Raw genomic sequence first — 17,771 nt, 5'->3', positions numbered from 1 at the left:
ATAACATTTAATGAAATGTAAATCCACACACAAACAGCAGGAGCCTGTTCTGGCTATTGGAGATGATTAGTGAGGAAGAAAATCCCAAATGGTGGATCATCATCAAATTATGTTGGACCATGGGACAGAGAAGGAGGCAGCTGTGGATGGTGGAGAGGTCGAAGACAAGATTTCTTTCCTGTGAGATAGCTCAGGAGAGGGGCTCCAGTTTGGGACTGCAAATTTCGTAAAGAAAATTCTCTAACTAGATAATCCATCTATGAAGACACAACAGCCTGTGGTTACAGTGAATGAATTTAGACTTGTGACTTTGTAAAAACCATCAAGCTAAGCATCCACCTCTCTCCCCCTACCCCACTGCCCCCCCCCACAGTCACTTTCTCAGAACAGTGTAAGCTCCCCCAACCCCACTGACCCCCTACACAGAGTCATTTTCTCAGAACAGTGTGAGCTCCATGAAGGCTACAGATCTACCTACCTACCTATCCATCCATCCATTTGTCTCTATTTAGTTTAAAATACCAACTCCTCAGCTTCCCTGGTGGCTCAGTGGTAAAGAATCTGGCTGCCAATGCAGGAGACAGGGATTCAGTCGCTGATCTGGGAAGATCCCACGTGCCTCGGAGGATCTAAGCCACGACGACTACTGACCTGTGCTCTAGAGCCACAACTCTGAGCCCAGGTGTCAAGCTGCTCAAGTCCGAACGCCCTGAAGCCCATGTTCCCCAGTGAGAGAAGCCACCACAGTGAGAAGCCTGTGCCTCACAGCTGGAGAGAGGCCCCTGCCCGTTGCAGCTCGAGGAAAGCCGGAGCAGTAACAAAGACCCAGCAATGCCGTAAATAATAAATGCATTTATAAAAATAAAATACCAACTCCAAGAGATGCATCATGGAATAGGATTGGGATGAGAGAGAAGGCACTGGCACCCTACTCCAGTACTTTTGCCTGGAAAATCCCATGGATGGAGGAGCCTGGTGGGCTGCAGTCTATGGGGTCGCAGAGTCAGACACGACTGGGCGACTTCACTTTCACTTTTCACTTTCATGCATTGGAGAAGGAAATGGCAACCCACTCCACTGTTCTTGCCTGGAGAATCCCAGGGACGGGGGAGCCTGGTCGGCTGCCGTCTGTCGGGCCGCAGAGTCGGCCACGACTGACGCGACGCAGCAGCAGCAGCACAGAGTTGTCAGTTACCTCTCTCAGCGACAGATACAGCCGTCGACTAAAGGTCTGGTGGTGAGCAAGTCTCCTCAGCTGTTTAGACCTCATTTGCAAAATGAGGAATGTCCTCTGACCAGGAAGCATCATAAAGCGAATGTTTTGCTTTTTCTTATACACTCTGCTCCTGGTGTGGTAGGTACGGCTATTACTGCATTCCTCTGATCTTATTTTAATTTTGAATCCTTTAAGTATTTCTTAAAAAAACAATTTTAATCTTGTTGTGTTCCTTCAAAAAAAATTAAAAATTAATTCTATTAATTTACAAGAGATATAGTGTAATGCTTATGCTTGGTCCTCTGAAATACATTTTTTCATTTCAACACTTAAATTAGGCAAATCATTGAGTCCCTCAGTGCCTTGGTTTTTACATAAGGATAATGACGCCGGACTCACAGCATGGGCAGGAGGATGAAATGATACAGTTAGCACAGGGCCTGGCCATAGCCAATGCTCAGTTCAGTTCAGTCGCTCAGCTCTTTGCAACCCCATGGACTGCAGCACACCAGGCCTCCCTGTCCATCACCAACTCCTGGAGTTTACTCAAACTCATGTCCATTGAGTCGGTGATGCCATCCAACCATCTCATCCTCTGTCGTCCCCTTCTCCTCCCGCCTTCAATCTTTCCCAGCATCAGGGTCTTTTCCAACGAGTCGGTTCCTTGCATCAAGTGGCCAAATGCTCAGCAAATGTTATTTTTTAAAAAATTTTCGGCTGTGTCACAGGGCATGAGATCTTAGCTCCCCAACCAGGGGTCAAACCCACGCCCCCTTCATTAAAAGCCTGGAGTCTTAACTGCTGGACTGCCAGGGAAGTCCCATTAAATGTTAATCTTTAAGCTGTTTGCATTTCTCCATTTGCCCTCTTCCCCTTCAATATGTTTGTGTGTACACACATATGACATATATGATAATACATATTAAACATGTATGTTTTACAATCATATGTATTATAATCTCAGGCATAGGGTTTACAGTTGGAAGGAATTTCTAGATTAAAGCCAAACCTGTCTTACCCCTGAATATGTACAATGATTACATTTCTTCTGTTAGACTCAAATGGGTGATCAGGTTAGTGACAGAAATGATATTAAAATTTGAGATTCCTGACAGAGGGTTGCATTCTTTGTTTTTCTTCAATTTAACATTACTTTATTCCCCAGTGGCTCAGATGGTAACAAATTTGCCTGTAATGCAGGAGACCTGGATTCAGTCCTGGGCTGGGAAGATCCCCTGGAGAAGGGAATAGCAATCCACCCCAGTATTCTTGCCTGGAGAATGCTGTGGACAGAGGAGCCTGGCGGGCTACGGTCTGTGGGGTCACAAAGAAGGGACACGACTGAGCAAGTAACACTTTGACTCTTCACTTATTTAAATCATCACAGCCATTTTCTCTCAATATCATGAAATATTCCATGGTCTTTTGACTCTCAGTAAATTATGACTTCACAATGCAGTGCTGTGCTCAGCCGTGCCGACTCTTTGAGACCCCATGGACTGTAGCCAAGGTGGCTTAATGGTAAAGAATCTGCCTGCCAATGACTTCACAATAATGTGGCTTCAGTTCAGTTCAGTTCAGTTGCTCAGTTGTGTCCGACTCTTTGTGACCCCGTGGACTGCAGCACACCAGGCCTCCCTGTCCATCACCAACTCCCGGAGTTTACTCAAACTCATGTCCATTGAGTTGGTGATGCCATCCAACCATCTCATCCTCTGTCATCCCCTTCTCCTCCCACCCTCAATCTTTCCCAGCATCAGGGTCATTTCAGATGAGTCAGCTCTTCGCATCAAGTGGCCAAAGTATTGGAGTTTCAGCTTCAACATCAGTCCTTCCAATGGATATTCAGGACTAATTTCCTTTAGGATGGATTGGCTGGATCTCCTTGCAATCCAAGGGATTTCTTGATTCCTGATCTTTTCATAAATTAGAAAGTTTATTCACTTAAATCTTTAAAGAAAACCCAGTGATCATCCAGGTGGTCAGAAGAACCTGCTTCAGGAAATACATAAATCTTCACATGGTACATTTTCAATTTTCAGATGTTAATTTCATTAATACATAATCTAATCTTAGAGTCCCTGAACAAGGGCTCAAGGGCTCACACTCTATTTTATGCTCCATCCCTGATTCATGGCAAGATCTTGGGCAAGTCACTTGACCTTCTTATATTTCAATGTGTCAAACTGCCATAAAACTGAGTAAAGCATGACCTCGTTACCAATCCAATAGACTTGAAAGCTGTACTTTGATAAAAAATTATCAAAAGAGAACTCTAGCTGGTAAAATGTAAAGAATCACAATAATGAATTTTACTATAATAAGATGACTTTGAAATACAGTCTTTAGCAAATAAAGTCATGAAAAAGTTTCAGAGTGTTTTATTTGGGTGAAATAGGTTAAATGATGGAAGAAGAAACATTATTTTAGAAAATGCCTGGTTTTCAAAACCATGGATTCTAGCAACTTAATTATAAGGAACAGAAAACTATCAGAACCTAATAAACCTTTAAGAATTAAATACATTTCATCTCGAGGCCATTTTTCCTCCTTCTCATACAATGTATACCAAGTTTTAAAATGTATTTAACTACTGTACGAAAAGCCTGGCAAAAGAATACCAATTCCCTTCGCATATTCGGCCGTTTAGACTATAAGTCACTGTATCACTGAACATTCTTTTAATTGACTCTGTATTCGTCCCTTTGCCCTATTTCCAGCTCTCCTATTAACATACAGTTTACTCCCACTCGAGTTTTTGCCCAGGAAGACAGGGTGATGGTGATAACCACGTTCAGCAGATGATGTCTTTCTCATCTGCAGAGGGAAGGCAGCACCATTCCCTGGCTCACTGTGGCAGCCTCCCTTTAAATCGCACAGTTGGTTCCCCCTTTCTACCACATTCCAGAAGGCATATCAGTAAAAACAGTTCCACAGATATTTGTCTGAGGCTATCACACAAGTCCTGGGCACCTACAACATGCACAAACATTTTCCATCGTTTTAAAACATCTTTTCTGCAAACTGTGTCAAAGCCAGAAACAAGAATAACCAAGCAAAGCCCTTTCTAGCAGAGGTTGTCAGTCACACACTTTGCCACATTCTCTGAAAGAGTATGCAAATAATAACTTGCAACTGTTGCCCAGGCCCTGTAAACAAAAGATCAGATTCTGTGCTCTGCCTTGGCAAGAGAAGAAACTGCAGCATTTTGTCAAGATTTTTACAAACTTCTGGGCTTTACATTTATAACTGATATGGTCCTTTTCTTGGTATACAGAAAATTGAAAATAGTACATTTTAGATTAAAATACTACTTGAAATATATTTAAGATTGTGCATTAAAAAATGGTCGAGCTCCATAGTAGAGTCAATTAAACTGTGTGTTCCAACTCTAATCTAGGGGATTCTATGTATCTATTTTTTTCCTTGTTTCTGTGGATCTACGAATAAAGATCTGAGCTCCTAGGACCAAGTAACTAAAATAAAATTTAAAAAATCAAAGCATGAGGTTTGAAAGTCTACAGAAGATGCACAGGGTACGTTGATTTCAGTAAGACTAGTGTCAGGATGAGTAGTGCTTTCCATAGGGGGGAAAAATAAAGTAGGAGAGGGAGATTATTCAAGCATACAAAAAAGCATAAAAAAAATTCAGTGGAAATGTAAAAACATTAAGAAAAGACTGGTTAAGCATATGAGCATGACACGGATTTAGCAACCGAGCATATATGTTCACTTGTCTCCTACATTGCTTGAAAAGCAAACGTCTAAGCAGTTTCTTGCGTGAGGACACTTGCTCCCTCCGGATCCCTGTCCTCGGTCGCCGAAGGTGCGGCCGCCCCCACCCCAGAACTGCCCACGGCTCCCCGGCGGCGGGGGCGAGCGGCAGACCCCGAGGCCAGGACCAGCCCGCTGCCCCGGGGCGCACGATGCGAGGGGCGCGAGGCGGGGGGCAGGAAGGGGCGGAGGGGGTCCCGCCGGCGGGGTGGGGGCCGGGGGCGAGGGGCGGGGGCCTTCTGAAGCGGAGCCGCCCCCCGTCGGCTACGCAGCCGCTCTGTCTTCGCCCCGGCCCGGGCTGGCACCTGCGGGCACTCTTCGCTGCACGCGCCCCGCGCCCCTCCACGCGTCTCCGCGCCAGGGCCCCGGCCCCGCAGGTGGCCGCGCGCGCGCCGGGCGGGCGGGAGGCCGGGGGCGGGGCCAGGGCTGTGGGCGGGGCCAGGCGGCGAGGCCCGGCCCCCGCGGCGCTGCGCAGGGCGAGGCGGCGGCGCGGCGGCGGAGGGATACGCGGCGCCGTATATATAGGGCGGGGAGCAGGCGCGCGGCGCGGCGGCGGTGCTGAGAGCCTGGCGGGCGCGGAGCCGTTGGCGCGGTTGGCGGCGGCGGTTGGCGGCGGCACAGCGCTCAGCGCACACGGCGCCCCGGCAGCGGCTGTAGCGGAGGCGCCCTGCGGTCCCGGCCCCGGCGCGGCCCCCCTCGCTCTCTCGGCCTCCCTGCCTCGCTCGCACCATGGTAGGTGGGGCGCGGCGAGTGCCGGCGGCCGGCCGCCTGCCCGCGCTCTCCCGACCCCGTCGCCTTCGCCGTCTTTCCCTCGCTGGGTGGCTTCTCCTGGCTTCCGGGTGTTGCGCAGCCGCTGCGGCTCAGGACGCGCCCTGGGTCTGCACCCCGGTTTCCTCGGCTGGGCAGCCCCGTTCGCGTTCCGGCCCGTCGTGGGGCCGGTGCTGGCCGCGCCCGGCCGCGGGCGGGGGTTCTGGCCGCGCCGGGGCCCCCGCACCCGCCCGCTCCGCCGGCCGCCCCCGGGCCGCCCTAGGGGCTGGGGGCCGGGCGGGGCCGCGGCCGGACCCCGGCTCGCGGGCGGCGGAGAATGAATGGGCCGGAGCGAGCCGGTGGCGCACGGCGCCGGGGCGCGGGGCGGCCGCCGTCCCCTCGGGGCGCTCCTCCCGCCTCCCTCCCGGGGGGCGCGGCGCGGGCGTGGGTCGGGAAGGAAGGAGCCGGGGAGCGTGGGGTGGGGGCAGGAAGGCGCGGGGCGGGGGGCGGCGGGGGCGGAAGCGGCGGCCGGGCGGGGCCCTGCGGCGGCCCGGGGCCCGCGTCGTGGCGGCCGGCGCCCCTGCAGACCCGCCGCGCGCGGCGGTGGAGGCGAGCGGCCGCGGGGCACCGGGCGGCCCCCCCCCGCGGGCGGCGCTCGGCCGCGCTAACTGGGGCGGGGGGCGGGGAGCAGCGCTGGCGCGCGCCACGGTCTCCAGTGGAGACGCGAAGTTTGTGCTCCGGGGGAGGTGGCGGCGCGCAGGGCAGAAGCGGGCGGGAGGCGCGGGGCGCGCTCGGGCCCCGCCCGCGGCGGGTGGGGGGGTCTCCCTGGCCTGGAAGGAGAGGCGCCCCGCACCCTGCTGCCGGGGCCACCTCGCCCGGCACTTTCTCCGGCCCGCGCTTCCTCCAGTCCGAGGGGAGATGCCCTCCTCGTTTCCGCCTCTTCTGCGGCTCCCCGGCGGCCAGATGCGCCCGTGCGCCTCTCCGGGTGTGCCATCCCCCGGTCGGCAGGGCTGACATCACCCCCAGTCTTTCTGGCTCGGCGGGGAGGGGAGGCGGCTCTCGGCGGGGCCCGCGCACCTCTGCCCCGAGGCCGACGCGGTGTGGCGGTGAGCGTGTCCTTCTGTGTCGAGGCGGGTCGACAGCCTCGATCTCCACTCCCAGAGGACACTTCCCCGGCGAGGTGACACCTTCTCTTTCGAGGTGTGGCCGGCAGCGCTTCCTGTTGTACGAGGCAGAGACGTAGCCCTGGCATTACATAAATCCTCGTGTCTCCTTCCTTCGCTATAAAGAAAACCGGCGTGCCGTGTCCGGGGCACGGAGGAGAGGAGACACAGTTCTGATTTGAAAAAAAATGTTTCCTCCCTAAGTCAATATGTTGGAACATCAATTTTATTGTAGAAGTTTTCATTTGCGAGTTTGAATAAACTGCCATCAGCTTTATACTAGGACTTGTTTTGGAACTGGCTTCGTTAGACATTCTTCATTAAAATAAAAATATCTGTCCTTGAGATTCCGAATTCCCGTGGCTGGAGGCACAAGATCAGCGTTGCAGAGACCAAATAAATGCAAGTGAGAATTGCCTTCGTGGCCGTTACCACCTCGAGTAAAGTGTGTTTATTAGGAGCAGCTCTTAGATCACCCTTAGAATGGGTAGAGTAAATATCCTGTAGCAAAGTTAATAGTTCCTCTCAGAAAAAGAGGGCACAGCCTCATCATTATGTAGTTTCTGTGTACTTCATATTTGCAGTTTTGTAACAGCTCAATTGTAGGACCGTTCCATTTCCCCCCCTCCCCCTGGCTTTTGAATCATAGGATAATTTGACCAAGGACATTTAGTTGTTCTAAATGGTAGCCTTTTAACAAATAACTGCCTAATTTAAGTGATTGGAAAGCATGGAAATGAAGTTGGTAGGATAACCCATTGCTGTGTATTTATTTTTTTCCCCACTTAATTGTATCTCGTAAAGTAGATATAAAAGCCTGTTAATCCAAGCCAGTGCCATTATGTAACGCCAGTTTGGAGATTTGGAGTGCCCGCAGCAGTGCGCAAGGTGCACTGAAGGCCTGACCTGGCCGCGGTCCTGGCTGCAGGGATAGCCGCGGCAGGTTGGGTCCCTCCGTGGATGGCCGCGGGGAGCGCGGTGTCCGTGCAGTAGGTGGCGCTCTTCCCAGAGCCGGGCCCTGCGGCTGCTGCAGCGGGCCTGTTGCCACTAGAGGTGCCATTTCTCAGATGATGAACTGACTATCCTAGTTGGACCCACCGCAGAGCAGAGACCCAGTAGGCCCAGAGAAGAAAACCTGGAGACCTTGTCTGTAACTTGTCATCCTTTGTTTTTAAAACAGTATAAAGGGTTCCCTGCATTCTAATTGTATCTCTTAAATGACATGGGTGAAATTTTCACAGTTGAGAAAGATCACTATTAAAAAGACTTAATTGGAAAAGCTATGCTGACTCCAGACTCCAGTGGGTTGAATTATAACCTTTTCTTTTTCTATGCAGGCTGATCAGCTGACCGAAGAGCAGATTGCTGGTAAGTGGATGACTACAGGGAGTCTTGGGAGACCAGAGCTAAGCAGTCTCAGTGACGCTTCCCTCTTGCCTTAGTCTGAGCAGTTTGCTGAGGGTCTTATTTAAAGGCAAACAACAAGCAGAAATATTTAGGTTATGTCACTCCTTGTCAGTCTTTCGGAGATGATGTAAAAGTAAGTGGAACTAAGGATATCCACTTGTTACAAGCTGGAGTACTTCAAGGTGTGCTGGGCTTGTATGGAATGAGTGTATGGAGCCTGCTGTTCACAGATGTAGTTTAGAATCTCACTTTGTAACGCACCTGGAAAGCTTGTGCCTGCTATTCTAAATGGGAAATGGTGAGGAGGATAGTGAGGACCACCGCAATCATCGCGAAGGGAATGAAGTTAGTGTTAGTGTAGATTTTAGCTTTTAATAGTCCCTGGAGGACTTTCTTGGGTTTTTTGACCTCGGTATGTGGCATGCCAGATCTTAGCTCCCCAACCAGGGATTGAACCTGTGCCCCCTGCATTGGGAGTGCAGGGTCTTAACCACTGGATTGCCAGGGAAGCCCCCAGAGGGGTTTTTTGAGATGGCTTCTCTTCAGGAAACCAGGACTGCCTTTGAAATACTCTGAATGCCGTGCAGAGAGAACACACTGGTTACCAGGGATTGTCCATTTCTGGTAACCACCTCTCCTGTTGCTGTGAAACAAGGAGCTCTTACAGCTGTAGAGATTTTACAGGAAGGGACCTTACGGGAGTGTGTGGACCAATCTTCCCGTGTCAGATTGGACCTAGCAGTAAACTGTTGAAGCTTAACCTTTAAAAACGTGGGAATTCTGTAGTTATGTGGCACTGGCTGCCTGTGGTGGCGTTTGCTCTGTGTTCTATGTGAGGGCGCGTCCAGGGTGATTGCTGTGGTCTTTGTTTCAGCAGATAAAGAGCAGGCGGTTTCTGTTAACTTGACAACTTGGCTTGCTTTGGCAAGTTCAGGGGACGGGCGTGCTGTGACTGGGTTGGGTGAAGACGTTGGTTCTAAAAGGTAAACTTACGTTTTCAGAATTCAAGGAAGCTTTCTCCCTATTTGACAAAGATGGTGACGGCACCATCACCACCAAGGAACTTGGAACCGTCATGAGGTCGTTGGGTCAGAACCCAACAGAAGCCGAACTGCAGGACATGATCAACGAGGTGGACGCTGACGGTAAGGGCGCTAGAGCTGTGAACGAGTGCCAGTGTTGTGTGATTCAAGTTCAGACATGTTACCAGATTGTCTTTCAGGTGTCGAGAGCAAAGCAAATGTGCAAAGATCCTTTCTGTGGTTTCTTTACGGCCGTTGACAATTAAAATAGAAGATTACAGGCCTGCCTCTAGCCCTGCTCGCTGTCCAGAATATTTCCTGGATCAGATCACAGTATTGTTCTTTTCTACTTGCCATGACCTGTAGCTCAGTCTTTATCAACTGGCCTGTGAGTCTGCACTGAGTACTATGGGGAAAGTAAAAATAAATAGCCATAGACCTTTTAAAAAAGCTTGGTTGTCTCAGGAGACAAACCCCAAGTGAAGTGGGGGAAGAACCTTCTCAGATGTTAATATATAGAAGCAAGTACAGTCTGAGCCGTCGATGAGTTTATTGAGAATTTCAGGGATCACGTGGGGCTTGGAGGGGGGTGCATGAGGACAGGTGGGACGAGATTTATAGACGCTACTAGGAGGACGCGGCGCCAGGAGGAACTTGCCGTTCAGTCATTGGTTCTCTGAACTCCAGAACAGTGGACAGGAGACCTTTTTACTGCTTGCTTCTATCATAAGTAGTTTTTAATCACTCCCTTCTCCCCCCAGAGAAAAACCATGTACTTTGGAAATAATATTAGTAAGTTTGATTTATATAATCCATTTAAGTAAATTAATCAAATCTATAAACATAACGTTGTAGAACATTAGTAAATTTTGAAAAGATGAAATAGGAATAAACAGTTTGGATCTAGACTTTCTTGATCAGCTTGATAGTAGCCATTTAAAAATATGGTATAATAAAGTATGGTATAATGTGATAAAACAGAGTTATACTGCTGGTCACATATATTTAGAAGCCGGGGTTTGGGGTCAGCTCTTTAACAGTGGTTTAAGCCCATCTGACTGCAATACTTTGGCCACCTCATGCGACGAGTTGACTCACTGGAAAAGACTGATGCTGGGAAAGGTTGGGGGCGGGAGGAGGAGGGGACGACCGAGAATGAGATGGCTGGATGGCATCACCGACTCTGTGGACATGAATTTGAGTGAACTCCGGGAGTTGGTGATGGACAGGGAGGCCTGGCGTGCTGTGATTCATGGGGTCGCGGAGAGTCAGACACGACTGAGCGACTGAACTGAAGCCCATCTGAGCTACTTCTAAAGACTGTTTTCATTGTTAATAATTTAGAGAAAGGTTTATTCATAGTTCTGTCTCATTTGACTGCTAAGGTGATCAGCCATCTGGGAACACAGCATGGCTCTCGTATAGTGTAGCCCAGGAAACTGGGGACTGGCAAAATGTATTAGGCCCTCTGATTTTATGGAACAAGGAGGGGAGGGGACGTTTTCTCAAGCTATAGAATCTAACATTTGCAATGAATGAATATGTTGATGCTGAAGAACATCTCTATAGGGCTATAAGAGATCATTTCAGACAACTGGTTTCTGTCTGCCATGAACAATAATGCTTTAAATTTTTGGAGGCCAAAATGCTTTGAAGGAATCTGTGAATTACTACTTTGTTTTAAAGGTACTGGTGGAAAACAGTAACTTCACATAAGGCTTTTTTTCCTTCTAATTTAATTTTTACTTCTGTTTAGTTCAAGTTACACTATTGATCTGGTGGCTTGTCTCTGGCGTGTTCATATGACTGTTGTTTTAAAGGAGGAGTTTGGAATACTGGCCCCAGAACAGATTCTGCTGACAGTGTCCTGATTGTTATGATCTCAGCTAAGAAAACCCTTCCGAGCCCTCGGTAGGAAATAAAGACACTGAGCTGGGAGCGCACAGGTGACTTCCCGTGACGTGTCCTCCTCCTGGAGGGGGCTCTCCACCGTCACGGTCCCTGGCGTGACAGGCACCTTTTTGCCACTCATGTCTTTCTCCACTCGCGTTCTTCCTTAGAAGCCTTGGTGGCTCAGTGATGGGCCTTTACCAGCATCACCAGTGTAGGCCGAGTTCGAGCCGAGGGATCTCCCTGACTTGGGGGAAGGCAATCTCAGGTGCCTCCCGTGGGAGCGGAAAGATGCAGCCAGCACTGCTGTGGGCTTTTTTTTTTTCCTGTTGAACAGTACAAACCTTTCAGTGGCCAAGAAGCTGTGTGTACAGTTTCCTTTGCATCATTAAATGCTGTCCTGGGCATTGATTACTAGTTTGAAATACATGAATCATGTGAAGTGCCCTGTGAAGTTTTTGAATAGTTCAGACCTGAGATAATACAACCTGATAAAGCCGTTCGCCAGTTTGTCTTACTAAATGCTTACCGTTCTATAAAGTGATTCTAAAATTATCTCTCTTGAGTAGTGTTAACTGGAGCACTGATTTTACACAAGGTTTTGCTTTTTAATTTGAGGTAATGGCACCATTGACTTCCCAGAATTTTTGACTATGATGGCTAGAAAAATGAAAGACACCGACAGTGAAGAAGAAATCCGTGAGGCATTCCGAGTCTTTGACAAGGTAACCCTGTGTCTGCACTGCTGACCGTGGTGAAATATGACTTTGTGGCCATCATTTCTAAAAGCTTTCACATTCTTTTCTAGTTAGAACTCTTTATCTACCTGCCTGAGCCTCTGTAATCTCACTTTCAAATATTCCTGACTTACTGTAGTAACCTTATCATATGAGAATAAGCATAATAAATAGTAGAGAAATTTTGAATCAGGTTTCTTGATTGTTGCAGTTTCTTTTGCTTTTTTAAAAGCCCCGCGGTCTCTGCGTTGGCTGCCTGCATGTGTTTAGTGGTGGAGGGGGTGCTGGAGAGTTGGCATTTACACACAGGGGCAGTGCCTTGCTTGCCCACGGCGCTGAGTCCCTACCGGTAACCACTGCGGCGTGTTCACAGGATGGCAACGGTTACATCAGTGCCGCAGAGCTCCGCCACGTCATGACAAACCTGGGAGAGAAACTGACAGACGAGGAGGTGGATGAAATGATCAGAGAAGCAGACATCGATGGAGACGGACAAGTCAACTACGAAGGTGAGACCCCCGCGTCCCTAGCTCGCTCTGTGATGTCCTCCTTCAGGACCCGTGAGCAAGTTAGCTGCTGCAGCCAGGGGTTTTCCCCTGTGCGGACTAGAGAGGTTACGTTCATTAAAGCTGCTTCTGAAGATAACCAAAAGTTATGATTATTTGTCTTTTCAGAATTCGTACAGATGATGACTGCAAAATGAAGAGCTGCTTTCAACTCCTTTCCCCTCTAGAAGAATCAGACTGAATCTTTACTTACCTCTTGCAAAAAAAAAGTTCATTTCCTCATTCTGTTTCTATATAGCAAAACCGAATGTCAGAAGTACCTTCTGTCCACACACAAATCTGCATGTATTGGTTGGTGGTCCTGTCCCCTAAAGATCAAGCTACACCTCAGTTTTCCGATATAAATACTTGTCCTACCTTAACAATAAGGAAGCACTTAGTGGACTCCTGGCAGGTCCATCTGCTCATGATTAATAACACTGTTTGGGCTGGCCAGTTTTTCATGCATGCAGCTTGACAATTGAGCACAGTCAGGCGTTTGTATTAAAAATGAAAAAGTGAAAAAAACAAATTCAAAACCTACTCAGAGGGGTTCTAGTTCAAATTGTTAGTGTAAATTGTCGTAGCTGGTTTACTGAGAAGAGGCATTTCAGATTGGTTTACCTCGGGATGCTGTGTAGGATGACTGTCCAGGCGCAGTCCCACCGCTGCAGGCGGGCCTCGTAACGCCCCCTGGCGACCGTGACACACCCTGGCGGCGTGCCCGTGTGTGTCTGCAGGTTGTCCGTGTTGTGCTGAGCGGAATGTGTGTCAGGCTATCACCATTCATACAAATTTTTAAAAAGAAACTTTTATCAAGGGAGCATCTTTGGACTCTCTGTTTTTAAAACCTTCTGAACCATGACTTGGAGCCGGCAGAGTAGGCTGTGGCTGTGGACTTGAGCACAACCATCAACATTGCTGTTCAAGAAATTTACAATTTACATCCATTCCAAGTTGTAAATGCTAGTCTTTTTTTTTTTTTTTCCAATAAAAAAAACCATTAACTTAAAGTGGTGTTAAATGCTTTGTAAAGCTCAGACCTAAACGGGGACGAGCCAGTCGGAGGGGAGGCCAGTGTACCTTTAAAAAATGCCCACAGCCCAGCATTGGGTACCCCCCATCCACACAAACACGCATCCCAGCACCAACCGCTGAGCCCAAGACCTTGCCCCAAACCAAGCAGATACTGATGGCTTCATCTTGTTTATGGACATGTAGGTCTACTTGTATTTTCACTGGGGGGAGCGGGGAGTGAATCATGGTAACTTACTGAGTATTCAGGCAGTAGAGCTCTTGAATGAAGGAAAAAACAAAAACCACTTTCTCTCAAGCATGTATTTAGGGGTTCTTAGCAATTGTGCTGCTGATTACCTGTTTTATGTAACTATTTGAGACCATCTGTGCAAGGGATGATTTAGTGCGGCTATAATTGAATCCTCGCTGTGTGTGGTAGAAGCAGTGGTCACTTTTCTAAGCCAGTCTCTTCATGCCTAAAGGACACTACCAGTCACCTTTTGATTCACAATTTTTAATTTATGATTGTACTTAACTTTAGACTTCACTTTTTTTTTTAACTTTGCTCCTCCCCGCCCCCTGCCCCCAGTAGAACCAATTCTAACCCCCAACTTGAAAGTAAAACTCCAGCCCAGAGGGAATTTTGTATTTCCTTACAAAACTGTAACAAGATGCTGGTACTGATCTTGGCGATGGGATTGGTCTGCCTAAAAGTCCCCTAAAAAGCGTATTGGATTTAGTGCCGAGCTGTTCTTGAAGGCTGAATGTGCATTTTTCGGGGTGTTAATTGGTTGCATCTTATTAGGAGATTGGATTTTGAGTGTTCGTGTGTGGGAGGTCTGTCTGTGCCCGGGAACAGCAGCAGGCTGCCGGTGCAGTGGTGAGACGCGCTCTGCAGCCTGTCAGGTGCCTTCAGGGTTGGTTTGTGGAGGCCCTGCGCGTCTCTGTCTCCTGCTCCCTGTCTCTCTGGCGTTTGCAGCTCCTTTGTTTTCCCCGCCAGAGGGGTGGGTCCGAGCCGTGGAGAGGAGCCCACCCCTCTGCTTGGCTGCTGCTCCCTGGGCTGAGTGGTCGGTAGAAGAGAGGTTGGCATCGTGGGCGAGGCTTGGCTTCCGTAACTCTGAATCAAGGGAACATCAGTACCGCGGAGGTTTTCTCCTGGTGAGAGAGGACTGGGGTTTCTGGTTTGAGGAAGTGGATAACCTGGATATTAATTGCCGGGAGGTCAAGTAGCCAGACTGTTGACCCATTCTCAGGCCTGTGGCTGATGGTCTCTTAGTAGCTTTAAAAAGGGTTAAGGACGATTTGGCTTGTTTTTTAGGAACTTTGCCTTCTGTCTTAACCCTTTCACCATGTCTTTTTCTAGGAGCTGGGTGTACTCCATGTTGGTCCCGTAGCCTTTGCAAAAAGACCACCCTTGAAGCCAGATTCATAAGTGGTCAGGATTCTGTTTGGGAACCAGAAACGTACCCCCAGCGGGTGCTGAGTTCCAGTCTGGCCTCGAGGGGAAGCTTAGTCCACTGGAGCCTTTCTGGCCTTGGAGGGGACGACCAGCCCCCTAGGGTTAGGTGTCTGCAGTCCACGGGGGTTTGTGAGGAGATGAGCTGGGCGAGGGGGGCGCGACTCTGAAACTCTGGCCCCACTTCTAACTGCTCTATAAATACATATACATATATTTATATATACATATAGAGTGACTAGTTTAACTGGCATCCGCTTGAGCCTGAGACTTGCCATAAAAAACTGCTGAGCCCTTGGCGCACACGCTCACAGTTTCCTTCTCCATCTGTTCGGGGTAGGTGTCAAGCAAACGTCTTGATATTTCAGATGGGCTTCTGATGCACTGTTGCCAAGGAAGGCTTTTTTTTTCTTCCTGATTTTTTGACAAACGAATTTTTTGCATACTTTAAATTGGTAACTTTCGGCAGCTTTCAAACACATTGAAAACTAGCTGCTGTACATATTTTTATACCCTCTTTATAAGTGCATGTCTGACTGGACTCGTGACCATGTCGTGACACGGGGCCGGCCAGTTGGCCTGGCGCCGCTTGGGCCGTCGGAGCAACAGTGTGACTAGCGGCCCCTCAGCAGTCCCGGAACTTCCTCCTGAACAGAGTGTGAATTTGGTCAAGTCCGCTCCTGGTTCATTCAGCCATTTTCAACATTTGAAGTAATTACTGTATATCCTAAATACACCTATCCTTTTGGCAGTGACTAGATTTCCACGAATGTGTCTTACTATATCCTTCAGCTGGCGGTTACTCTTAGCTCTTATTGATCCCTTGAAGTTTGCAGGAGACAGAAGTTCTCTGCTGTCTGTATCCCTCGGAGGAAGAAGGTAGTGGCGTGGGTGGAGTGTGTGTTCTTTCTCCAAATTTATTATAATGTTCGTTAAACAGGTCTGTAGCCAAGATGGTGGTCGTTCTCTTGTTTACGGAAGTCACCCTTCACCGTGGTGATTTGCGAAGGAGATGTACTTGAACGTTGCTGTAAATCTTTTGAGATAAACTGTTTGGAGATTTAACCACCTCTCTGATGGGGGACCAACTCTATGGAAATTGTAAATAAGTTTTATTTATAAACCTGGCACTGTATTCAATAAACATTTCTGTAGCCTTTCATCTCTAACTGTGAACTCTGGAGATTTTTAGCCCACGCTGCTGTCCATTCCGTTTGCTCAGTGAACAAACTGCACCTGCCCACAGGTGTGATTCCACCTGGGCCCTAGGACCGTGGCGGAGGGGCCAGAGCCACCACAGAGACGTCCCACTCTGGCCTTACTCTGGTTTTAAAGTTCAGGTCTGGGGACTTAGCCTGGTGGTGCAGTGGCTAAGGCTCTCCCTTCCCAAGGCAGGGAGCCGGGTTCAAACCCTGGTCAGAGGACTAGACCCCATATGCTGCAATGAAATGAAGCCTGGAGTGGCCAAATATTAAAAACAATACAGTTCAGGTGTTAATAGCTGACATTTTAACAGTATCCTGGCATTTTAATGTATCTGTGTTTGCTTTGTGTGGAAAATTCACACAATGAAAAGATTCATTCCTCTTTAACCTCAAGGTTAATTCAAGTCTCTAGAAATTGTGGGAAGAAGTGCACTTTAGAAATTAGATGGGGGTTTAAATATTAGCTGGGAATTTAAAGTTCCATAAGCAGCTGCTTCTGCCCAAGTCCCGAGCGGGTCCAGGTGGTGGGCCCGGGAGAGCGGGGGAGACGGTGGTGCAGTTCCCACTGAGAATCCTGGAGTGGAAACCTGGCCCTAACCAGGGTGGCCCCCGAGCCCCGTCTCGAGACCGTGTCCTCAAGCAGGAGCAGCATCTGGCTATCCCCTGTGTTTGCAGAAGGGCCTTCCGCAGGCTGCCTCGCCCCCTTAACAAAGCGCGAGAGAGCTGAGAAGGCGGGAACGGTCGCAGGTTAAGGCCCCGCTCTGGTCAGAGGGCCCTGTTTGCAGGGTGGAGACGTCCCCGCAGGGACCGAACCCTCTGCTGAGACCTCAGGACTGGCCTGTAGCCCGTGGACAGGTTCTTTCCTTCTCTTCGCCTCAGTTCAAAAAGATTATTGGACTAGGTAGCTTGTTTAGTCAGTCATGTCTGACTGCGACCCCAGGGACTGCAGCCCACCAGGCCCCTCTGTCCATGGGATTCTCCAGGCAGGAAGACGAGCGGGTGGCCATTTCCTCCTCCAGGGACCTTCCCGACCCAGGGATCTAACCTGTGTCTCCTGCACTGCAGGCGGGTTCTTTGCCACTGAGCCATCAGGGAAGCCCAGGTACCTTCTACCTGTGGCTTTCTAGGATTCTGATCAACCCAGCTTGGCATCGCTTGATATTGAAATAGAAATTGCAGCCTAAAGGGTGGGAGGCAAAGGATTTTGTCGTGTTGTATACTTGGAGATGATAAATGGGATTTTAAAAGTCAGCAGCTTTATGTTGGGGGTGGAGCAGAGGGTTCAGTTCAGTTCAGTCACTCAGTAGTGTCTGACTCTGCGACCCCACGGAGCAGAGGGTAAGTTTTGTTGTTAAGACTGTGGGTTGTAATACTGGAACGTGGGTCAAGGAAACTGATCACGACGCGACATCCATCCTCCTGGCAGGACAAAAGTAGGAAGCCGCCATTCACTGCCTGTGGGAGAGTCAGTCCAAGTGATGACGTCATCTGGTTTTTAAGCAGTTTTGGTTCCGGAAGAACAACACACACACACACACAGACACACACACACACTCTCACACACTCACACTCACACAGACACACACACACAC

At 49.2% G+C, this 17,771-nt stretch overlaps 1 protein-coding gene across 2 annotated transcripts; it reads left to right on the top strand.

Annotated features, from left to right (window-relative positions):
- Window positions 1-5,518: 5,518 nt before the first annotated feature.
- Window positions 5,519-13,514, top strand: CALM1 (calmodulin 1). 2 transcript variants are annotated; one of them, XM_055435804.2, is made up of 6 exons: window positions 5,519-5,722; window positions 8,238-8,268; window positions 9,309-9,452; window positions 11,838-11,944; window positions 12,330-12,465; window positions 12,631-13,514. In XM_055435804.2, the coding sequence occupies exons 1-6, from the start codon at window positions 5,720-5,722 to the stop codon at window positions 12,657-12,659; spliced, it is 450 nt and encodes a 149-aa protein (XP_055291779.1). In that variant the 5' UTR covers window positions 5,519-5,719; the 3' UTR covers window positions 12,660-13,514. The 2 variants fall into 2 exon arrangements, with proteins under 2 accessions (XP_055291779.1, XP_055291778.1); XM_055435803.2 differs by lacking the exon at window positions 5,519-5,722 and having other exon boundaries at window positions 8,232-8,268.
- Window positions 13,515-17,771: the final 4,257 nt, after the last annotated feature.

Source organism: Moschus berezovskii, chromosome 9 (assembly GCF_049115385.1).
Source record: "Moschus berezovskii isolate FMDL1 chromosome 9, NW_MosBer_1.0, whole genome shotgun sequence".
Classification (NCBI taxonomy): Eukaryota; Metazoa; Chordata; class Mammalia; order Artiodactyla; family Moschidae; genus Moschus; species Moschus berezovskii.
Note: the sequence above shows the minus strand (reverse complement) of the source record. Positions and strands in the feature narration are given on the sequence as shown.

Bases quoted from the DNA above. Each gene is read 5' to 3' on its own strand.
- CALM1 (XM_055435803.2), top strand. From the start codon at position 8,232: ATGCAGGCTGATCAGCTGACCGAAGAGCAGATTGCTG. The intron at 11,945-12,329 runs GTAACCCTGTGT...GCGTGTTCACAG, and splicing joins CATTCCGAGTCTTTGACAAG to GATGGCAACGGTTACATCAG. The intron at 12,466-12,630 runs GTGAGACCCCCG...TTGTCTTTTCAG, and splicing joins CGGACAAGTCAACTACGAAG to AATTCGTACAGATGATGACT.